This window comes from Prinia subflava, chromosome 5 (assembly GCF_021018805.1).
Source record: "Prinia subflava isolate CZ2003 ecotype Zambia chromosome 5, Cam_Psub_1.2, whole genome shotgun sequence".
Taxonomy (NCBI): Eukaryota; Metazoa; Chordata; class Aves; order Passeriformes; family Cisticolidae; genus Prinia; species Prinia subflava.
In genome coordinates, this window is record NC_086251.1 from 61464816 (window position 1) to 61488086 (window position 23271).

The following is a 23271-nucleotide window of genomic DNA, read 5'->3' on the forward strand; positions in this document are numbered from 1 at the left end:
AGCAGGGTGCAGAACCGGGGCAGGGCCGGGACAGGGCAGGGACAGGGCAGGGACAGGCGCTCTCCCCGCGCTCTCCCGGCGCTCTCCCCGCGCCGACCCCGCAGCGCCGCCGCAGCCCCGAGCGCGGCTCCCGCAGCGGCGCCGCCGGGCGGGCGGGATGACTGACAGGCGGCTCAGCCAATCGCAGCGCGCAGCGCACCCCCGCGCCGGCGGGAGGGCCAATGGTGGGGTGGGGGGCGGGGCCCGGCGGCGCGCGCGGCGGCGGGCGGCGGGCGGGCGGCAGTCGGCGCCGAGGCGCGGTGCGGTGCGGGTCGCTCCTCGGGCTCCTGCCGCGGCCGCCGGAGCCGCGCCGCCGCCCTCCTTCCCTCCCTTATGGAAGAGATGGAAGAGGAGCTGAAATGCCCGGTGTGCGGCTCCTTTTACCGGGAGCCCATCATCCTGCCCTGCTCGCACAACCTGTGCCAGGCGTGCGCCCGCAACATCCTGGTGCAGACGCCGGACTCAGAGTCTCCGCAGAGCCGCCGCGCCTCGGGCTCGGCCGTCTCCGACTATGACTACCTGGACCTGGACAAGATGAGCCTGTACAGCGAGGCGGACAGCGGCTACGGCTCCTACGGGGGCTTCGCCAGCGCTCCCACCACGCCGTGCCAGAAGTCCCCGAACGGGGTTCGCGTGTTCCCGCCGGCCGCGCCGCCGCCCCCGGCCGCGCTGGCGCCGCCGCCGCCGCCGCGCAACGCGTGCCTGACCTGCCCGCAGTGCCACCGCAGCCTGGTGCTGGACGAGCGCGGGCTGCGCGGCTTCCCCCGCAACCGCCTGCTCGAGGGCGTCATCGACCGCTACCAGCAGGGCAGGGCGGCGGCCCTGCGGTGCCAGCTCTGCGAGAAGGCGCCCAAGGAGGCGGCCGTGATGTGCGAGCAGTGCGACGTGTTCTACTGCGACCCGTGCCGCCTGCGGTGCCACCCGCCGCGGGGACCGCTGGCCAAGCACCGCCTGGTGCCGCCGGCGCAGGGCCGCGTCAGCCGCCGCCTGAGCCCCCGCAAGATCTCCACCTGCACCGACCACGAGCTGGAGAACCACAGCATGTACTGCGTGCAGTGCAAGAGCCCCGTGTGCTACCAGTGCCTGGAGGAGGGCAAGCACTCCAGCCACGAGGTCAAGGCGCTGGGAGCCATGTGGAAGCTCCACAAGGTGAGCCCCGGTTTCTGCCGCCAGCCCCAGCCTTGTCCCCACGCGTTCCGTGGTCCCCAGCGGGCAGGGTGGGAGCAGCCATCCTCTCCCATTCCGTGTTGTCTGAGAGGAGATGATGCTCCCCGTGGGTCCCCAAATCCAGCCCTGCCAGCCGGACCCCGCAAGCCGAGGTCCCAGCGAGGGAGCTGGCAGGGCCCGGGGGTGGATCGGGGACATTGCGCCGCGGATCTGGGAAAGCAACAGGGAGCGATGGTTTGGGGAGAGGAGGGAGCGTGAGATCCGCCGTGGGAGCGGGGAGCCGTGGGGAGCCACCTGCAGCCGCACACGGAGTCACCGGGAGGAGGAGGAGGAGGAGGAGGAGGAGGGAGGGGGTGGCAGCGGGCAGCCAGGAGCTGTCCCTGCATGCTGATCAGCTGCTCCCCAGCGTACTCGCTGCCGCACGCGTCCGTGCTGGAGGCAGGGATGTGGCCAGCATCAGCTCCATCCATCCCTCAACCCCCCTCCCTCTCTCCCTGCCTCGCTCCTCGCAGCAGTGACCGAAAGAACTGGGGCAGAAGTGACTGGGAGGCGGGCGGACAGGGCACAAGGGGATGGGCATGTGTCCCTGGATGAACATCGGCATAATCGGCCCCTGCTCCGGGAAATCGGGTGCCTGTGACAAGGAGCTGGGGGAGGCTGTGACCCCGCAGGGGAAGGGCCTGGGCTGGATTGCTTTCCAGGAATGTCTCGGGATGCTCGGGCAGGTTGTGTGGCCCGTGCAGAACGCATTTCTCTGGGCTGCAGCTATGCACCCCGAACTGGCTCAGTGGTGCATGCAGGGACACGCTGTCACTTGTCACCATGCCCCAAAAAGGGGGGTGACCACGTTATGCTGTGGGGAGAAGGATTTGGTGGTGCCTGTTGCTGCTGGAAGGGGCTTTTCCTGCCCCCCTCCAGCTGGGAGCAGGAGCAGCTCCTCTCTGGATTTCCAGAGTTCTGGCAGAGATGTGCCAGAGCGGTTTGGTGCCCTTGTCCCCATCCCCGGGGTGCAGTCCCTGATCCCAGAGCTGCTGGCAGCCCGCAGGAACATCCAGTGCTGCGGGATGCCCAGGATGGCACAGGGACCTGCCCACGGGAGCACGGGGGGCAGAGGATGGAGCCAGGCTCTTGTGGTGAGGAGCAACAGGCAGCGTTTGGAACACAGGGAATTCCACCTGAACCTGAGGGAGGAATGCCTTTACTGCTCAGGCCAGGCTGGGAAGGGCTTGGAGCAGCCTGGGCTAGTGGGAGGTGTCTGCCCATGGCAGTGGGGTTGGAATAGGATAAACTTCAGCTTTTCCTTCCAATCCCTTTTCCCAGGGGAGCGCTTTAGCCACGCGCTGTCTCACTGATGCAGCTGACAGATGAGGAGCTGTAGCATTATTTCAGGGGATGATTTTCATGCAGTTGCTCTCAGAGTTTTGGAAATTGGACAGTGAAGTTTCACCTGCCTGGAGAGAGCTGTGTTCCTGCAGGGGTTCACTGGTATTACTTGGTGTTAGTTTGCTTTTTAGGGAGGGGAAGAACCTGTGGAGTTAAATGTGGTGTTAAGGAATAATTGAAGGAGTGATTTCAAAGCCAGAGCTCAGATTGCTCCTTGAGAGGCCATCCAGCAAAATCAAGGGAAAAGCCTATTTACCTTGATTTTTGTTGCCAAAAAAATAAAAATAATTTAAAAAAAATTTAAAAAAAGATTAAATATAAAATCAATACCCACGATTTCCAGGCTTGATCCTGGTTGGGACTGGGCATTGGGAACCAAACCACCTGTGTACTTGGGGTTGTGATCCTCTTGCAAAAGTGTCTGGTGGTGTCATTTTTTGAGAGCACAGGCCCTTGGCAGTGGGCAGATTTGCTGGAAGGCTGACAGTCCCTTTTTGCTGGATCTTTTCTCTGTGATGAGCAGTGTGATGATACCTACAGCTCACAGGAGGGAATCATGGAATGGTTTGGGTTGGAAGGAGCCTTCAATCCCTTCCAGTTCCACCTCCTGCCATTTGCAGGGACACCTCCCACTGTCCCAGGCTGCTCCAAGCCCCATCCAGCCTGGCCTTGGACACTTCCAGAGATCAGGGGCAGCCACAGCTTCTCTGGGCACCCTGTGCCAGCCTCTCACCACCCTCCCAGCCAGGAATTCCTTCCCAATCTCCCATCCAAATCAACCCACTTTTAATTTACACCCATCAGCCAGCCCCTGAATTCTCTTGCACCATTCCAGCACCTCGTGGTGTGAATATTCTTTGGGATGCTCTTCCCTCCTGACCCGGGGAGGCTTTGGTTGTCCCCACAGCCTGTGCTGAGCCCGGGGTGCCTGGATGAGCTGCTGTTCCTGAGAGCAGCAGCCTTCACGCCTCAGTAGGTGATTGCCAGGCCCAGGGCAATCAATCCCTGGGAAGTGCAGCTCCCCTTGGAACCAAACCCAAAGGGCTTTTCCCAGCCCTCTTCGAGGGCTGCCCCACTTTTCCCTGTCCTCCCTGAGGTTCTCCGGGGTGATGGTTGAAAATAATCGCTGCTGAGGCACAATCAATTGTCATTCAGGGGCTGGGATTTCCAAGCTGGACACAGACTGTGGCAAATCCTCTCTCTCCCTGTCTTCCCTTTCAGTTGTTGGGAGCGGGGTAAATATTCAGAGAAAGTAGAGGGAAATGAGTTTTTAATCTGAATTGTCCCAGTTTTGCACAGATATTGCAGCTGTCTGGGTTTTTATCCTGACAGGCTGGGATGCTGCTTGGCATGCCAGGAGCAGGAGCACAAGATGGAGCTGAATCATTTATTCCTCACACATCCGAGCCCCTCTCGTTTTCTGCTGGAAGTGTGTGGAGAGTGCAGGCTCAGCAGCTTGGGGATGTGTTCTTATGGATAGGGGGATACATGGATGGATGGATGGATCCGTGTGGACAAATGCAAACGGGCTGGGAGGGATCCCCAGGGATCTCTGCTGTCGCCCACAGCCCTGAAATCCCAGCCAGCTGATCAAACTCGGTCTTAAAATCATTTTGCTGTTGCTGGCACAGGTTAAAAAGATCTCACAGAAGTTTGTGGATTCTAAGATTTTTAAGCAGGTATGAAAGTGTTCTGGGTTGGGAAATGGAGAGACAGCGATGCAAAGCAGTTATTCCTGCCTGACCCTCAAGTACTGAGTTCTTACCCATCATTCTTGCACCTGACCCTGCTCTTGAGTCCCTGGCATTTGTCACCTCATGGCTGGACACCTCCCTGGGGGTGGGACATGCCTGCCAGAGGCTGCTTTTGTCTTTGCCATCCATATCCCAACTGCAGCAAAGGTGAGCCTGGATTTGCCATGCCCTGGGAAGAAGCTGAAGAGGTCGGGGTCCCACGGTGAAAAGCTTCTGCTGGTTTTGGGCAGTGCAGGAGGAAGCCTCCCTCTGCTCTGGGCTGGGGCTTTGCCTCTTCTCTCCACTCTCATCCACGTTCCTTCTGCTCTCTGCATCCAAGGAAGGGCAGCAGAGCTGGTGAAGGCTCTGGAGCACAAGTCCTGTGAGGAGTGAGGTGGAGTCCCCGTCCCTGGAGGGGTTTAAAAGCCCTGTGGAGGTGGCACTTGGGGACATCAGGGATTGGTGGTGGCCTTGGCAGAGCTGGGGAAGGGTTGGACTCAGTGGTCTGAAAGGGCTTTTCCAACTTAAATGATTCCAGGGTTTAAAGCAGGACTCTGAGCTGGGACACTCTCTCCTTGAGGAGGGCAGGCAGAGTGTCCAGGTCCTCCTGGAGAGAAGCAGAAACAAATCTCAGCTTTATGGAAAGTAAACAGTGCTCTCCATTTTAATCTCCCATGGGATTTAACTGCCTGGGATGGGATTGCCCAGGCTGAAGACACAAACTGTCCTAGGACTGCAAATCCCTGGAGATTGCAGCAGAGCTCAGCCCTGGGAATTTCCATCCCATGCCGTGTGGGGTCAGCAGGGATGGCCAGCAGGCAGAGGTGACACCTCCTTAGCACAGGTGTCACCTGGGGCTCAGCTCCTGCTGCCCCAGCACTGATGGAATGAAGGATGCAGGTGATTCCTAATAAAAACCAAAAATCACACACTGGGACTTCGTTCCAGCTGGTTTGGGCATCAGGGGGAGCCAGGGGTGGGAAACACTGCAAGGGCCCCTCCGTTTGTGCCCAGAGCCAAGGCAGGGATGAGCAGAGAGGATTTTTCCTTGGCTCCCTTGGCCTGGGCTCTGTGCTGGCTGCCAGAGGAACTCTGGAGGGGAGGTTTGGACACTGGGAATGTGCTGCTCTGGTGGGAATGGGAATTCCTGGAGCCCCCAGCGCCTGGGGAAGTATCCAGGGAGTTGCTGTATGACCAAGAAAGTAAAATATTTGCTGTTTCAAGAGAAGCAGGGAGAATCCTTAATTGTTCCCCTCTGCTGTTTCCCAAGCCTGGGAATCCCAAGCTGAATCCCAGCCCCCTTTTTCCATCTGCAGCAGCAGGATCCATCCTCTACTGCTCCAGCAATGCCTTCCCACGTCCTCCATTCCTCTGTGGCCAAATCCAGGGGGTGGCAAACAGGCTGGGAGGCTTTGAAGTCACAAAAAGCAAAGAAATGTCAGGATCTGGAGCAGAAATCTGAAGAGGAGAGGCTGAGGGAGCTGGAAAGGGGCTGAGCCTGGAGCAAAGGAGGCTCAGGGGGACCTTGTGGCTCTGCACAGCTCCTGACAGGAGGGGACAGCCGGGGGGGTCGGGCTCTGCTCCCAGGGAACAGGGACAGGACAAGGGGAAACCATCTCAGGTTGCTCCAGAGGAGGTTCAGGTTGGATATTTGAGAAAATTTCTTCATGGAAAGGGTAGTTAGGCATTGGAAAAAGCTTCCCAGGGGGTGCTGGAGTTCCCATCCCTGGAGGGATGTAAAAGCTGTGTGGGTGTGGCACTTGGGGACATGAGGACTTAATGATTTAAAAGTCTTTTCCAGCCTAAATGATCCTGTGATTCACAGCAGCCTGTGCCTGCCCAGAATCCAGAGGTGATGCCGCCTTCTCCTGTTAATTTATTTGGATAAAAGCTTTCTGTCAGGTGGCTCTTTGCCTTGCACTCACTCAGTGGAGTAAGCAGCAACCCCAGATCCCCTGTTAATCAAAGGTAATGTGGTGCAGCGAGTTCTCCCAGGGGTTCTTGGAGCCCAGGAGGCAGGAGGTGACCTCTGAGTTATTTGCAGATGGAAATGGGCCCAGGCTCATCTCAGAGTGAGTGTAAATCACTGCAGCTTTTATTCCATTCCAGTGGGAAGTTTAGATGAGATATGAGGAAAAAATATCTTTCCTGGAAGGGAGGTGAGGCCCTGGCACAGAGAAGCTGTGGCTGCCCCTGGATCCCTGGAAGTGTCCAAGGCCAGGGCTTGGAGCAGCCTGGGACAGTGGGAGGTGTCCCTGCCATGGCAGGGGTGGAATGAGGTGGGCTTTGAGGTTCCTCCAAACCTAAACCACTCCATGATTTTCTGTCCCAAAATACCCGGGTCTGACAGGGCAGTGCTGTGCTGCACCATCTGCCTCAGGCTCTGAGGCACCTCAGAAGCAGACTGAGCTCTGCTGGGATCCACCATCATCCACAGGGTTCCTGCACTCTGAGAATACCAAACCTTTTCCATTCTCTCACATCCTTTTTTCTCCTCCTGGCACCTGATGAATGAAGGACCCTCCTGTCTGGATCTTGCTGCTCTTGCTGTGGTGCAGGTCAGGAGCGCCCCAGCTGAGATGGGGAAATCAGCCCAGGGATTGATTCTTGTCTCTCTCTCAAGGGAATTCCAGCAGTGTCCATACCCAGAGATTTCCCTGTCACCACATCCCTAGCCTGGAAAAACAGGGGAATTAGGAAGCAAACACTGTGCATGGTGTTAAATAAATGACTTGAGAGTGTGCAAAGGCTTTGCTGTTTATTCAGCAGGTTTCACAGGATGCTGTCGAGGAGCTGACATTGCTGTAGGGTGGATCTTTGTCGGGAAAATGTTCTCAAGGGGCTTTGGGGCTATTCTGCTCATTCCTGCTCTTCTAAGTGATCCAGCACCCAGAAATTTAGGCTTTTAAAGGGAAAACTGTGCTTGGTGTCACAGAATCCCAAATTGGGTTGGGTTGGAAGGGACCTTCAGGATCATCTCATTCCAACCCCTGCCATGGCAGGGACATCTTCCACTGTCCCAGGCTGCTCCAAGCCCCGTCCAGCCTCACCTGGGACACTTCCAGGGATCCAGGGGCAGCCACAGCTTCTCTGTGCCAGGGCCTCACCTTCCTCACAGCCAAGAATTTCTTCCCAATCTCCCATCCAAGCACTCCCTGTTTTCTCCTCTTGCCACAACCTCTTCCCATATGACCACAAATTCCTTTTTGGACTCCTGCTGTGCACTTTCTAGCAATCCAACACACACCACTGGGAGATATTTCCCTTTCCTGAACTTTGAAGGAAGTTTGAGCAGCCTTTGATTAACTCGTGTTATTCACACATACTCATTTAGTTCAGAGTGCCTTCAAATTGCATTGCCCTTCCCAGCTGTATGAAGGAATAATTAAAGAAAATCTTGGCTGAAACATAACAGCTCTCAAAGCAGCTCTTTTGACAGCCTTGGTCCTTGTTTTGTTTGTTCTTAGGACGAGGCATTTTACCTGTTAAATTGGCTTATAAATAAGCCAGCTCATTCCCTGTTCATTCAGCTCGTCCTGCTGGGATGAATTGGATAAATTTCTATTTACAGCAAGCACATAAGGCAGAGAGAGCTGGGGGTGTAAATCTCTGGTGACCCTGGCTCAGGTAATGCCCTGGAAGGAGAGGCAGAACTGGTGTGGAATTACTGGAAGGAGTAAAAGCTCTCAGGGTGAGTTTCTCAAATCCCCACGGACCATCCAGTTGTGGCTGGAAAGGGCAGGGTGGTTTGGGGTCTGGGACCAGCACTGAGGGGTGGCTGAGGGTCCCACCAGGTGGTCATAAATAGGAAATTTATGGGTTAACTGGGAGACAGAAAAAATAGAAACAAAGCCCAGCTCCCACCCATTCCAGTGGCACCTCCCTGATTAATGCAGGAGGAGACCAGAGCTGAGAGCAGCAGGTCAGAGAATTCACCTTTCCTATTGAAAGGAAAATGTTGTTTGCAGTCTGAACCAGCTCAGATTTTTTTCTTCAGAATGGGATGCAGCTTTGGGGACAGCCTGACCTGGAGCTGGCTGGAAAAGCTCAGCAGAGGCTCTGATCAGGGCAGAATTTCTGGGCAGAAAATATAAAACCCGAGTTCAGTTTGAAATTTTCCTGAGCAACAGGGGAGGGCACAGGGGTGGCTGTGAGGGTGATGCCAGCCTCAAACACCGCAGGCACAGCATGGGCTGAGGTTTGAGCCACGTTTTTGTATTTAATTAGCCATTAAATTCCCCGTGTCACAGAAATAGAGGGGTGTTAACAGGAGCCCTCTCAGTTCTGCAGCAGCAGAAATTGCCCTGGGAGGGATCTGGCAGTTGAGGGATTTCCCATCAGCATTAATTACCCTTTCCCCTCTACTAACCTTATAGGAGTTGATGGGTTTAAAAAAAGAAAATCAAAAAAAAAAAAAAAAAAAGCTGGGAATTGGATGTTAATAAGGCATGCAGGGATGTTGCCTGGAGTGCAGGGGCTGGAGCAGCAGTTGCCATTCCCGGGGGGAGCGGGATGGAGGGAGCTCTGCCCTACGGAGCAGATGCAGCAGCACGGAGCCACTGGAGTGGAAGATCACGGCTGTGCCTTCCAGTGCCTCCTGGAAACCCCAGGAGATCTCCTGTGGAGATCCCAGCCTGGGGCTGCTGCTTCCTGCTTGGTGTAAAGCCGAAATACCCGGGAAATAAAATCATTTATACCCTGAAAATGTGGAGCATCTTTCAACCGGTGATTGCGCTTTTTTTATTTTTGTTTTTGTCCTTTGAACCCTTGCACTAAATCCTGTGTTTTCTTGGCCTCTCGTGGTCAGTTCCCTGCTTGTTGCTGTTCCCTGTGGCAGGATTGGGGTGTGTGAATCAGTGATGGGTTATGGCCTTGCCTTCAGCTGGAGGGTGCACAGTGCAGCCACAGCATCACTCCTGACAGCCTGGGCTGTGCAACTGCTTCCCACCTGCAGCCCTTGGGGTTTTCCCTGCTGAAATCCCTCTGTTTTCCCAGATAACCAGTGCCCCTCGAGTCAAGATGTATTAATTCACTGCTTCTGTTAACTTCACCATTTTTCTTCTCCCTGCTGCCTTTCCCTGGAAGTGTTCCAGGCCAGGTTGGACGGGGCTTGGAGCAGCCTGGTCTAGGGGAATATGTCCTTGCCCATGGCAGGAGGTGGAACAAGATGGGATTCAAGGTCCCTTTCAACCCCAACCGTGCTGGGATTCTGTGATTCCCAGGGTCTCTGACCTTGGGGCTCTGCTGTGCCTGTGGGATTCCTGCTTGGGAAGGACCTTTCTGTCTGCAGAGGCAAACTCAGGGCTCTGGTTTGATCCCCCATTCCAAGCAGGTTTCTCTGGTTCTACGCTGTGGTCTCTCTGTCAGGGGACGTAAAGCTTGGAGAAGGGGGGTTGTGTCAAGCTTTGAAATGGATTGTTCCTAACGAGGCACATTTATTGATTTTGAGACACAGGCTCTGCTTTGGGGCAGAGCCTCTGTTCCCTTCAGGCTGGAGCAGGGCAGGAGTGGGAAGGTGCTGGCAGGGGAAGGAATTGTGGCAGCATTTCCCTGAGGATGCTGGAAAGGGAAGGGTGGGCTGGAGATCAGTTCTCCCTGCCAAGGATTTGCTTCGTCCTCCTGGGCAAATAATTGCACAACCCCCCTGTCTGTCCTCTCCCAGGAAATGTGTGTTTACACCAGTGCCCTTCCTCCAGCCCAGCAGCAGTCATGATGGGAATTCATAATGGAGCACATGGAGATGAACTGGGAATTTCCAAACACAAGGGCTGGGTGAAATCCCATCAAGGACACAATGGGAGCCTCAGCCTCCCTCCCTCCCTGGGAGAGCACTTCCATCCTTGCTCAGGCTCAGATGGAAGTCACAGAGATTTGAGGGCATGACTTAAATGCTTTCTCACATTGGGACGTCTGAGATGATAAATTGGGGAGAGCCCTGGGTGTGCAAGTGGCGCTGGATTAACGAGGTTAACTGAGGGCTGCTGGTGTCCCTGGGCTCCGTGACAGATGCCACCATTCCCTGGGAACACAGCACTCATTCTTGGGCAGGGTACAGGGCAGAAGTGTAAAACAAGCTTCACCTCCCGTGGCAAACACGCTAAAGCCTCAGCCCTGCTGTCTGGGGGAGCAGTGACATCGCCTCTGATTGTCCCCATGTTGATTCCTTGGTGCTCCTTTGTAATTCAGCCTGCTCCCCGTGTCCTGTGCCATTCCTGCTCCCCAGCCAGCTCCTTGTGCCATTCCTGCTCCCCAGCCAGCTCCTGTGTCCTGTGCCATTCCTGCTCCCCAGCCAGCTCCCTGTGTCCTGTGCCATTCCTGCTCCCCAGCCAGCTCCTGTGTCCTGTGCCATTCCTGCTCCCCAGCCAGCTCCCTGTGTCCTGTGCCATTCCTGCTCCCCAGCCAGCTCCCTGTGTCCTGTGCCATTCCTGCTCCCCAGCCAGCTCCTGTGTCCTGTGCCATTCCTGCTCCCCAGCCAGCTCCTGTGTCCTGTGCCATTCCTGCTCCCCAGCCAGCTCCTGTGTCCTGTGCCATTCCTGCTCCTCAGCCAGCTCCTTGTGCCATTCCTGCTCCCCAGCCAGCTCCTGTGTCCTGTGCCATTCCTGCTCCTCAGCCAGCTCCTTGTGCCATTCCTGCTCCTCAGCCAGCTCCTTGTGCCATTCCTGCTCCCCAGCCAGCTCCTTGTGCCATTCCTGCTCCCCAGCCAGCTCCTTGTGCCATTCCTGCTCCCCAGCCAGCTCCTGTGTCCTGTGCCATTGCTGCTCCCCCAGAGGAGCAGCCCTGGTGGCTCCTGTCACGCTGTCACACGGAGCCCACACAGCCCAGGCGTGGCTGAGTCTGTGCTGGATCCGTCCTGCACCAACACCTCTTCCCTGCTGACATTTTGTTCCCAGGAAATGAGAGCCTCAGAGGGCATTTGCTGAGGTCTGTGCCGCCAGCAGCCCACACCTTGGTGAATCAGAGCGAGAGCTTAGACACAGTTTCTCACCTCTGAGATGATTTCTCACCTCCCCCGGAGCACAGCAGTTAAAATTTATGAATATAGGATTTTTTAAATTTTCTTTTTTAACATTTTAAATGTTGTCCTGTGGCAGTGGATGCTGCACCCTCCCCCTGCCCTGCTGGGGACAGATGGCAGCCCAGGCTGGGGCAGGGAGGTCACTTGCTGGGGTGGGCAGTGCTGTGCTCCTGGAGCTGTGGCCAGATGAGCCAGCCCTGCGTCCATCTGTGGCTTGGGCTCTGCACTGATCTCCTGCCGTGGTGCCAGGCTGTCACACGGGGAAGGACAGGCCCCAGGCTGCTCCAGGGAGGATCTGTTCCCCATTCCTGGCTGGCAGGTGCTCTGCCCACGTCTCTGCCAGGTTGCCAGCTGACCACTGCCTGTTGCCATGCTGTGCTATTTGATCGTGCCAGATGTGGCTGGCTGGCCTGGGATGTGATTCCTGGATGAGCTGGGAATGGTGGGGAGGTGCCAGAGGAGAGAAGGAGGATCAGGGGGACCTTGTGGCTCTGCACAGCTCCTGACAGGAGGGGACAGCTGGGGGGGTCAGGCTCTGCTGCCAGGGACAGGGACAGGACAAGGGGAAACAGCTTCTGGTTGTGCCAGGGGAGGCTCAGGTTTGACAGCAGCAGGAATTTCCCCATGGAAAGGGAGCTCAGGCCTTGGAAGTGCCCAGGGAGGTTTGGAGTGCCCATCCCTGGAGGCGTCCAAGGAATTTCTGGAGGTGGCACTGGGCTGGGGACAGGGTGGGGATGGAGCACAGCTGGGACTGGATGGGCTGGAAGATCTTTTCCAGCCTCCGTGGTTCTGGGATTCTCTGGGATGTCTCCTCATGGTGGGAAGCCTGAGGGAACCTGCTGCAGGGTGGAAAGGTGGGAGAGAGAAAAGGGCAAGGAAGTGGGATCCAACCACTCTCAGCATTCTCCATCCCCACCTCGCAGGGCTCCAGCACCCGGAGAGGCTTCAGGGGCAAAGATATTTTGTTCAGTTTCTTCCAAACTGTGTTGAACAGGGGTTGGAGCAAGCTGGTCTAGTGGAAGGTGGCCTCAAACATGAGCTCTGAGCTGGGGGAACACCTCCTGCTGTTGAGGGATGTTTCTTCAGCTGGGAGGGGAAATTGGGATGCGTTTATGGGGCTCTTGGAATCCCTGGGATGGCCTTGCAGCTTGGCAGAGGCAGTGACAGGAGGGTGATGCTGCACAAGGTCATTTGTGGCAATTAGCACAGATTGTCTCCCGGGGACCTTGTGCACTCAGCATTTGGCACCTCGGTTCATCTTGTGATGCATCCAGAGGGAAGTCAAGGAATAATTTATGTCACGACTGCAGCGGGCTGTGTGTGGTGGGATCAAAGCCCTTCCTGCCATATGCCAGGGATTTATTTGGCTTCAGCAGAGCTGGGAATGGGGAATTACACACTCAGAATCAGCTCCCAGAGCCTGGGGCTTCACAAACCCGACAGTGGCCAGGGAGGGAGGGACAGACTGGGGAACAGGGCCCAGGGTGAGGGTTTTAAACTGAAAGAGGATTGATTCAACCTGGATTTAAGGAGGAAATTATTTATTGGGAGGGTGGTGAGGCACTGGAACAGAGAAGCTGTGGCTGCCCCTGGATCCCTGGAAGTGTCCAAGGCCAGGCTGGGCAGGGCTTGGAGCAGCCTGGGACAGTGGAAGGTGTCCCTGCCATGGCAGGGGGTGGCAGGAGATGACCTTCAAGGCCCCTTCCAATCCAAACCATTCCGTGATTCTCTGATTTATTCAGAGTTAACGTCAGGTAGGTCATGGCTCAGCTCCCTCTCAGGGAATGTGTTGCAAACAAGAAAATAAGTGTAACCTAAAACCTACAGTGGGGTTTGTGTTTATGCAGCCCTTCCTGAGGAGGTCACAGCCCAGCAGGGCTCCTGAGCCCAGGAAAAATCCACTTTCCTTGTACATGCCTCAAACTACACCTGAATTAAATTAAATTAAATACAGGAAAGTGGGGCCAACACCACCAGCTGGTGAGAGCTGCATGTGGAGTTCAGGGGGGCTGAGCTTGATTCAAACTCCACCATAAAACATGACCTGGTCCTAAATGTGCTTCACAGGGATCCTGAGCAGAGGTTTGTGCCTCATCTCCATCTCTGGGAGAAGCTTTTAACCTTGGCAAAACGTTAATGAAATCAGTATTTATTTTATTGCAGCCATTTGATTTAAACAGTTTGCATGGTTTGAGGGGCTCCAAGTTGATTTGCAGATACAGTTTGAAGGAGCCAGGAGATCTCTGAGTGCAAGTAATGTCACAAATGTGTGTCCAGCGTGGATTTAAGGCCTGATTCTGCCTCCTCCATTTCTCCTGGATGTCAGGAATATCTGTGCTACCTCCAAGTGATTGATTCCTTCAGCAGGAGCCTGGTGGGGTTTGACTCTGAGCGTTTCTGTGTGGTTGGTAGGTGATTTATGTAACGCTTTATGTAACAGCTCGCTGCCTTCACCACTTTGCATGTGCATAAATGCACCAACCAACCTCTTCCTGAGGGGGAATGTTTTACAGGCAGGTGGTCCTGGTGGTTTATTCTGAGGCAGGGCTGGTTTAGGGATGATTATTTTTGATGCCTGTTTTGTGAGTGGCTGATATTATGGTCTGGAATTGGATACATGAGACATTCCTGGCCCTAGATGGGATATAGGGATAATCCAAGGGCTGGAGCCCCTCTGCTCTGGAGCCAGGCTGGGAGAGCTGGGAATATTCCCCTGGAGAGGAGAAGGCTTCAGAGAAACCTCAGAGCTCCTTCCAGGGCCTGTAGGGGCTCCAGGAGAGCTGCAGAGGGACTGGGGACAAGGGCTGGAGGGACAGGACACAGGGAATGGCTTCAAACTGGAAAAAAGGCAATTTAGATGGGATATTGGGAAGGAATTTCTGGCTGGGAGGGTGGTGAGGCTCTGGCACAGGGTGCCCAGAGAAGCTGTGGCTGTCCCTGGAAGTGTCCAAGGCATTTTTAGGGCACCCAGGTCCCTCCTTGGTGGCTTTGCACATTGGGGATGCCCACGGAGCTGTCGGCTCCTGGTGCTGCTCCATGTGCAGGGAATGCTTTTGTTGCTTTGCTGGGAGCCCCTGCCCTGGGCTTGAGAGAAAGATGGGAAGGGCAGGCCTGGGCAGGCTTTGCTTAGTGAGCTCCTCTTCCTTTCTGTATTCAGAGCGGGTTCTAAGTTTAAATGGAAACGTATTTAAATAAAGCAAAGCCTTCAAGGGAAGGGAGCAGGCCCTGGCACTCCTGTGACTCAGGCTTGCCTTGGGAAAGCCAAGGAAAAAAAAAGAAAAAGCCACTGGAAAAAGCCCAAACTTCACAATTTAGGGTTCTATTGAAAGCCCTGGTTCTCTGTGCATTTGTGTGCAGGCCCTGTGTCCTTGACTCCTGTGAGGAGCCAGCAGAGCCTCCTGGCAGTGCCAGTGCTCCCAGCCTGGAGGAGAAGGCACAAGGGGGGGACAGACAGGACAAAGGACATCCACGGGACAAATCCAGGCTTGTCCTGTGCCTCTGTGTTGTCAGTCCAGTGGGTCGTGGCAGGGACACTCAGGCTGGCCACCTGCGAGCTAATTAAAAATCGGGGCTAATGAGCTCAAGCTCACTGGGCTAATCCTGCTGGGCCAGGTCTGCCTCCAGCTCTGTGGGGAGGACATCCCACAGAGGGGACAAGAGGAAACGGCCTCAAGTTGCACCAGGAGAGGTTTAGGCTGGGTATTAGGAGAAATTTTTTTCCCAAAAAGGGTTGTCCAGCCCTGGCACAGCTGCCCGAGGCAGTGGTGGAGTCCCCATCCCTGGAGGGATTTAAAATCCATGTGGATGTGGCACTTGGGGACATGTGGTGGCCTTGGCATCCTCAGCACCATGTTGTTTTAGACCTGTATCTGTGGCTCCTTTTCTCCTTAGCCTGGTTTTTCTTTCTTTTTTTTTTTTTTCCTTGAAAGCACTTTCCCCTAAAAACAAAAAACCCAAACCTATTACTGAAATAAATGTGAATTATCCCCCAGCTCCCATCCCCTGGTATTTCCTGGATTCTTCACTTCTCCATAAATAATCCTGAGTGATTCAGAGTCCATCACTGGCTTCCCTGGTGCCACCAGGATGTATTGCTGTGCTCCAGTGCCTCACATTCCCTCCAGTTGTGGGCACAGAACCCCTCACTCCTCCTTCTTTGTAGAAACACTGACAAGTTCTTCATTACTTCCTAATTAGCCAGCCGTCCCTTCTTATGAAAGATTAATTTTTTTAAAGGCAGTCATTATCTCAGCTCTTCCAAGGGTTATTGATTTATTCTTCTTCCTTTTTTATTAATGGATCTACAACCTTCTCATAATCATGGAGGGCAGTGGTTTCCCTGCCTCTCCTCCTCCTTTCCCTACACCATTCCCAGTCTCCTGCTGCCTCCAATGTTTTTATCACTCAGTGCCTCTCTCTGGGGTTTTTTTTCCTTGGGAATCTTAGTGTGGGCTCCCAAGAGGCCACTTCCAAACATTTGAGCTCGAGGGAGGAGGATTTCCAGAGAGAGCTTGGGTTTGTTTTCCTGGTGGCCACTTCCAGAGGAGGAAAAGGGCCCTGTGAAATTCCTGCTGTGCCCACTCTGCTCCCTGTCTCAGGCAGGAATTGTGTTTATTTCCCAGTCTGGGAATGAGATGCTTTCCCATCTCTGTAAATCCAGCTCTCTCCATGGTTTGGAGTCTCTGTAATCCAGACTGGCTTTTTTTGGGATCTGCAGCACCAAATGCAGTCTGGTTGCTGTCACATTTTGGGATTAATCCCAAATCTAGCCCTTTCCAACCCGGGAGGCTTGCATCCAGAGCCCTGGAAGGAGTTAACAGGGAAGAAAAGCTGAGTTCCTGCGTTTTTCCTGTGCTTTCCTGTGTGTGAGGTGAGCTCTGAGCCTCCCAGGTGTGCTTTCCTGGCAGCATCCACCCAATCCGGCTGTGCTGAGTGCTGCATTCCCAGTGCTCCGGTCTCCATGGTGATGGGAAGGATTTCTGAAGCTCTGCCTTGAAGGAAATGTGAAATCCTGGTCCTTGGGCCTTCCCTTTGGTCTCTTGCAGGGCCGTGTGAAGCCCACGGGGTCTGGCAGTGGCCCTGCTCTGCTTTGTCCCCACCATGAAACCACAGAGGGTGACAATGTGGGAGCAGCTCTGCTCTGGAAAAGATGATCCTGGTGGACAAAAGCTCTTTTTTTGTATTTTTTTTTTAAGTCACACAGCATTGGTCATAAAAAACTTGAGATTAGGAGGGACCTCTGAGAGCTCAGGTGCAGCCTTCTGCCCAGAAGCAGCTGCAGTAACTGAAGGAGTTTTCCAGAGTGATTTGGGTTGGAAGGGACCTCAAATCCCATCCAGTCCCACCCTGCCATGGGCAGGGACCTCTTTAACTATCCAGGCTGCTCCAAGCCCTGTCCAGCCCAGCCATGGGCACTGCCAGGGATCCAGGGGCAGCCACAGCTGCTCTGGGCACCCTGTGCCAGGGCCTGCCCACCCTCCCAGCCAGGAATTCCCAATCTCCCACCCATCCCTGCCCTCTGGCAGTGAAAGCCATTCCCTGTGTGCTGTCAGCTCTGCTTCTGGGAGCTCCACATCTTTCAGGCTGCCTGGAATCTTCCAGAGGCTCCTGGCTGAAAGCACAAATCCAAAGTGATGCTCTCCAGGGAGCATTTCCCATCCTGTTGGAGGGGGAAGAAATGAAGCAGAAAGACCAGGTGATCCATATTTTCCTCCTCCTTCCTGTTGCTGTCCAGCAATCTTATTAAAAGCAGAAAGCATCAAATTAGTGCTAATTAGCTGCAGTCCCGTCGCTGATGAGCAGAGCAGGGATATTGCAGTGGCTGAGCAGGTGGGTAGGTCTGATGGGCAGAGCTGCTGTTTCCTGGAGAGGTGAGGGGGAGCTCAGGGAAGCTGCTGGGAGTGCTCAGGTCCCTGAGATGGGTTTTGCTGATGGCTCTGGGCGTGCTGGTTACACAGAACATCTCAGGAGGTTTCACTGTGTCACTTTTGTGCTCATCAGGTGCTCACCAGCTTTAAAGCACCGGCCGGGAGCAATGCTGAGTGAGACACCAAGGAGGATTTTAGGGGAGCCCACATCCTCCTAAAAACGTGTCAGACAGAGGGAGGGGCCTGCTGTGTACTTGGAGGTCAGGTCAGTGGAGATGGATTTTCCTGATGGTGGTGGCGTGCAGGGATTTGTTTGGCCAAGTCGATGGAAGGGCTCAAAGGAGAGCACGAAAACCACCCCAAAAAGGTGCTGTGAGCTGCCCTGAGTGTTGGGAAAATTCATGCCAGCCTCAGCTGGAGGGTGGTGGTGCTGTGGGGCACCCAGGGATGGGGTGACTGCAAACCGTGGTGGAGAGCAGCTGCAAAATGAGACCTCAGGGAAAAGCAGCAAGCTGGGCGTGCACTGGGAGGAGGAGAGGAGGCTGGAGAGGGGATTGGGGGGTCTTCAAGCCTCAGGCAGGCTGGTGGAGGCTTTGTGTTTCCATGGGTGCAGCCACAAGTTTGGCACTTCAGTCCTAGCAGTGGAAATGTGGTTAAATTCTCCCTTTTCCCACTTTGGGATTGGGAATTTTGGAATATGGGCAAATTGAATAGCAGTGAATGAGTGCTAATGACCCCAGACATCATCTCCTTCAACAGGGATCAGCCAGTGTCCCATCAGGAATGGGAAAGATGGCCCGAGGCTGATTGGAGTCAGATTGGAGCCAAGGATGGAAATGACCAAATGCAGGCTGTAATTATAAATCCATGGAATGGTTTGGGTTAGAAGTGACCTTAAAAGTCATCTGCTCCCTCCCTTCCATGCTGGTGCTGTTTCACTTCACACCCCAGGCTGCTTTTCACAGTGGCACGTGGTTAAGAGAAGCAGCCCAAAGGAACACACAGAGAAATCCACATTTTGTACTTTTGTAGGACTTTGGATGTGTCCAAAGTAAGATCTGAGTGGGAGAGGAGAGACCTTTTGTTTGGGCCCTTCCCTCGGGAAAGGCAGACAAGTTTTTGGGTACAGCAGCCCATCCTTGGAGGCTGCAGCGCTGAGGATTCATCAGGAGATGAGTGCAAAGCCCCTTTGTGGGGGTGCTGGAGGATATTTGTGCTCCCTCCTGACCAAGGGAAGTTCTGTGTGTCCACAGCCAAGGGGAAGGAGATGCCATCTCCCATCTGCGCCTCTGCAAACCTCCCCGGAGCTAAATCCATGAGGAAATTGTGTCAAATCCCAGTTCTGGGCAGCAGCCAAAGAGGCAGAGGGCTGTGAAATGAGGAGCTGCTGCTCAGGGGCCGGGCTGGGATCGTGGTTGGGATGGGCAGGGACATCCTGCACGGGGCTGCTGTGGCTGTGGGACCTGCCTGGTGACAGCCAGGACACCAGGACCTGCTCCTGCTGCCTGGAAGGTGGACTTGTGCCTTGGTGGGAAGCAGGTGGGGGCTCCTGAGACGGAGTGTCCACCCCACTGCCCCAGAACTGGCACTGGGAGAGGTGCCCAGGGTCACCCTGGTCACCTGTGGCAGAGCAGGGGTGGGTTCCAGACCTCCTGGGTGCCACATCAGGGACAGGCTCAGCAGGAAGGGGCTTCCCTGAGCTGCCCTCTGTGGTGGTACTTTATAGGATTGTGGAATCTAAGAACGTTTGGGTTGGAAGGGACCTTAAAGCCCATCTCATCCCACCCCTGCCATGGCAGGGACACCTTCCACTGTCCCAGGCTGCTCCAAGCCCTGTCCAGCCCGGCCTTGGGCACTGCCAGGGATCCAGGGGCAGCCACAGCTGCTCTGGGCACCTGTGCCAGGGCCTGCCCACCCTCACAGGGAAGAATTTCTCCTTAATATCCGTTCTAAAACTTCCCTCTTCTAGCTTAAATCCATTCCTCCATCCTGTCCCTCCAGCCCTTGTCTCAAATCCCTCTCCCTTTAGCCCTGGCAGGGGCTCTGAGCTCTCCCAGAGCCTTCTCCAGCCTGGACACCCCAGCTCTCCCAACCTCCATGGTCACCACTCAGAGCCATGGGATGTGTTCCTTTCCCTTACTGCCTCAGTGCCTGCTCAGAACTGGAGAATCCAATACAATTTGCATTTCTAGGCAATTAAATGTCAGAGCAAAGTCAAGATGCTGGCGAGCTGTCAAGGCTGTTCATGCCTGAGCCTGGCTCCAGCAGCCAGATGGTAATTAAAGGCTGTAGGACAAGACAAAAGGGTGGTCAATACACTCCCTGCAGGAGCAGGAATCGCCCCACAGGGCCCTCAGCCCTGGGTCAGGGCCAGGACTGGGGAAAAAAATCATTGTTTATGCAGTTAATCAGGTTTAATTTTAACTCCAAACAATGTAATCAGATTTAAAGACTTAATGCAGTAATGGGATGGGAGAGCTGAAGTGTGAGTAAGCGCTGGAGTGGGGAGGCACTAATGGGATTGGAGGCAGATGGAGCGGAATTCTGAGGCAGAAAGCACCAGATCTGCAGTGTGCACATCCCTGGTGTTGGGCAGTGCCTGGGTGGAGAGGGAGGGGAAGATGCTTGGTGCTCACATGCAGTGGTGACCATATCTCTGTATTCCTGTGCTAATTCTACCCCAAAATCTGGGCGTGCCCATCCCCTGAAAACTTCATGGCCTTGTTCTATCCACAGCACCTTTATTCTGTACAGGACACAGATCATGACCTGTGAGATCATAACCCAAGTCTTTGCTTCCATGTTTTTTCCATCCACCATGGAGAAGAACTGTGTCTAAGGAGACAGTGTTTGCTGCTGGGACTTCCCTCATCCCTTACAGGAACGTCCTCCAGATTTTTTGAGTGAAAAGCTGCAGCAGTGGTTTGTGTCCTTCAAATGCAGCAGGACTTGGTTTGGAAAGACATGTGTCTGCCAGGGAAAGCTGGAGCTGCCCTTGGAATGGAAAATGTAAAGCCCCTCCCTCTGAATTATTGTAATTTTGAAATTAAGGGACTTTGAGGCAAAGATACGGGAATAGGAATGACAGTTCTTTAATAGGAATATTAAAATAAAAATGTAGTAGCAAACAAATAGAAAACCCTGCCAGAGTCAGAATACAAATGAAATACAACCCTGTTGGTCAAGGTGTTGGGAGCAGCCCAGCCCTCCTGCAGTGCAGCTGTGGCTCTGTGGGAGCAGAGATGATCCTGGAGCAGGGGCAGTTTCCTCTGGAGGTGCCCTGGGGTGAGATGGGGCTGGTGTTCCTCTGGGAATGCAGAGCACACAGGCTGTGCTGGGCTCTGAATGCCAGGGTTTATCCAGGTGGGAATGCAGAGCACACAGGCTGTGCTGGGCTCTGAATGCCAGGGTTTATCCAGGTGGGAATGCAGAGCACACAGGCTGTGCTGGGCTCTGAATGCCAGGGTTTATCCAGGTGGGAATGCAGAGCACACAGGCTGTGCTGGGCTCTGAATGCCAGGGTTTATCCAGGTGGGAATGCAGAGCACACAGGCTGTGCTGGGCTCTGAATGCCAGGGTTTATCCAGGTGGGAATGCAGTGCACACAGGCTGTGCTGGGCTCTGGATCCCAGGGTTTATCCAGGTGGGAATGCAGAGCACACAGGCTGTGCTGGGCTCTGGATCCCAGGGTTTATCCAGGTGGGAATGCAGAGCACACAGGCTGTGCTGGGCTCTGAATGCCAGGGTTTATCCATTGGGAATGCAGTGCACACAGGCTGTGCTGGGCTCTGAATGCCAGGGTTTATCCAGGTGGGAATGCAGTGCACACAGGCTGTGCTGGGCTCTGGATCCCAGGGTTTATCCAGGTGGGAATTCTGGGCTCCTCCCCTGGGTGCAGCATCTCCCATGGATGATGGAATTGGATCAGCCCTGCAGGGAGCCTCGATGGCCCCTGGACAGCAGAGATCCCCTGGAGGGAGGATGGGTCCTGGAAGGGATAAAGAGCCCTGCCCCAGCTGGGTTTAAGAGCTGCCCATTCACAGCAGACACCCCCCTGGAGTTATGAGGAGTGGGTTACACAAGAGATAAAGAAAACTCCTCCCCAGCTGGTTTCAGCAGATGGTGATAGAATACACATTTTTGGTTACATCTCTCATCGCAGCCCAAGAAAAGCCCATTCCCTAGCATTGACTGGAAGTGGTTTAGGCTGGAAGTGGTTTAAAGCCTCTTGACCTTTTCTGTCAGTCGTTCCCCCAGTGCTCGTTTGTTCTGCATAAACAGGAGCATTTCACAGCAATCCCTGAGGAGCTCATTTTGTTCTGGATGAACTCAAACCCCCTGGCATTCCTCAGGCCTGGAGCAGAAGGGAGGTCAAGTGGAGCAGTGGTTTTCTGGGAGATGACAGCAGGTTGCTGAGGAGGAGAGAGGGGTTTGCTGCCTCCAGGATATAATTAAGGATGGCCATGACACCATCAGTGTTTTACACCCTATTTTTCATGTTGTGGGAATCCTTAGGAAGAGCTGAGATGCTTGGCCACGGCTCAGTGTGGAAGCCTGCTTTGGTGTTTGTCATGGACAGAGACTGCTCTGTCTCTAAATATATATGTATATATGTATATATATATATTTGTCTCTAAATTCTAAAACTGGTGGGAACTCATAGCAAGAAACAGAATGATTTCAGTTGGAAGGGGTCTTCAAGCTCATCTCATTCCAACCCCTGCCATGGCATGGACACATTCCACTGTCCCAGCCTGCTCCAAGCCCTGTCCAGCCTGGCCTTGGACACTGCCAGGGATCCAGGGGCAGCCACAGCTTCTCTGGGGACAAGTCACAGCTGTCCTGCAGCTCCCTCCTCGTGGGGCTCAGTGTCCTGAGCAGCTGGAGGTGCTGGGAGCTCCCCTGGATCTGCACCCCCAGCCACATCCCTGGGCAGGTTCTTGGCTGGAGGTCTCTACAGGCAGGATAAACACAGGGCTGCCCCTACCCTCCACTGCAGAGGAGCTGAGGACACACCACCCTGCACACCACTCCTCCTGCATTTGTGGAATTCATAGCAAGAAACACAGGATGGTTTGGGTTGGAAGGGATCTTCAAGCCCATCTCATTCCAGTCTTCTCTTCATGGCAGGGACATTTTTAACTATCCCAGGGTGCTCCAAGCCCTGTCCAGCCTGGCCTTGGGCACTGCCAGGGATCCAGGGGCAGCCACAGCTTCTCTGGGCACTCTTTGCTGTTCCCAGCCCCCAGAGGGAGCAAACCCCTGCCTGGTGAAGGGCAGCCCTGTGGGGGCTGTTCCATGGGACCCTGCCCTCCTCCCCTTGGGCTCCCACCTGCTGGAGCTTGGAGCCCATTTCCCTCCTGGCTGGGACATCCCTCTGCACTGGGATGCTCCTCTGTGTGGGACATCCCCACCAGGCTCCCACTTCCAGCTGCAGCTGGAACAGGGGCAGGGAGGAGAAACGAGCAGAGCAGAATCCATCCAAAGAGATCCAGGAACAAGAGAGGGGCTGGGAAGCTGTGCAGCCTGCTGAGAGCTCTCCGTGCCCTCCTGCCAAGAGAGGAGAAGCACAGAGGGGAAGGGTGGAGCGCCCAGTCCTGCTCAGGGATCCTTTGGAGAAGGGGTGGTGGCAGAAATCTGTGGGTGGGAGCAGGGCAGGACACGGTGCTCACTCCACAGGTCCATCAGCACAGAACTGGCCTGGATGCAGCTCCCCAGGGATGGGCTGCTCTGGAGTGGCACCACTGAGGCTTCCTGCTTGAGATGAGAGAATTTTGGGGTCAAGACTGGCTGTGAAAGGTCTTTTCCTGGTCAGAAATGAGGGGAGAGTAGCTGTCACCTCCTGAAGGGAGCAACAAGAAATGCGGAGAGGGGATTTTTTATTAGGGCATGGAGTGATAGGACAGGGGGGGATGGATTCACACAGAGAGTAGGTTTAGATTGGATATTGGGAAGGAATTAATCCCTGTAATGATGGTGAGGCCCTGGCACAGGGTGCCCAGAGCAGCTGTGGTTGCCCCTGCATCCCTGGAGTGTCCAAGGCCAGGCTGGACAGGGCTTGGAGCAG

General features: G+C 54.8%; 1 protein-coding gene across 9 annotated transcripts in view; it reads left to right on the plus strand.

Annotated features, from left to right (window-relative positions):
• The first annotated feature begins 251 nt into the window (after positions 1 to 251).
• TRIM9 (tripartite motif containing 9) overlaps positions 252 to 23271 on the plus strand; it is a 63248-nt gene continuing 40228 nt past the window's right edge. For 3 of the 9 annotated variants that reach the window (XM_063399705.1, XM_063399713.1, XM_063399712.1), the window contains exon 1: positions 252 to 1188. In XM_063399705.1, coding sequence (XP_063255775.1) covers positions 373 to 1188 — 816 coding nt within the window. In that variant the 5' untranslated portion in view covers positions 252 to 372. The remainder of the gene's footprint in view (positions 1189 to 23271) is intronic. The other 6 variants (XM_063399704.1, XM_063399707.1, XM_063399711.1 and 3 more) reach the window with 2 other exon arrangements.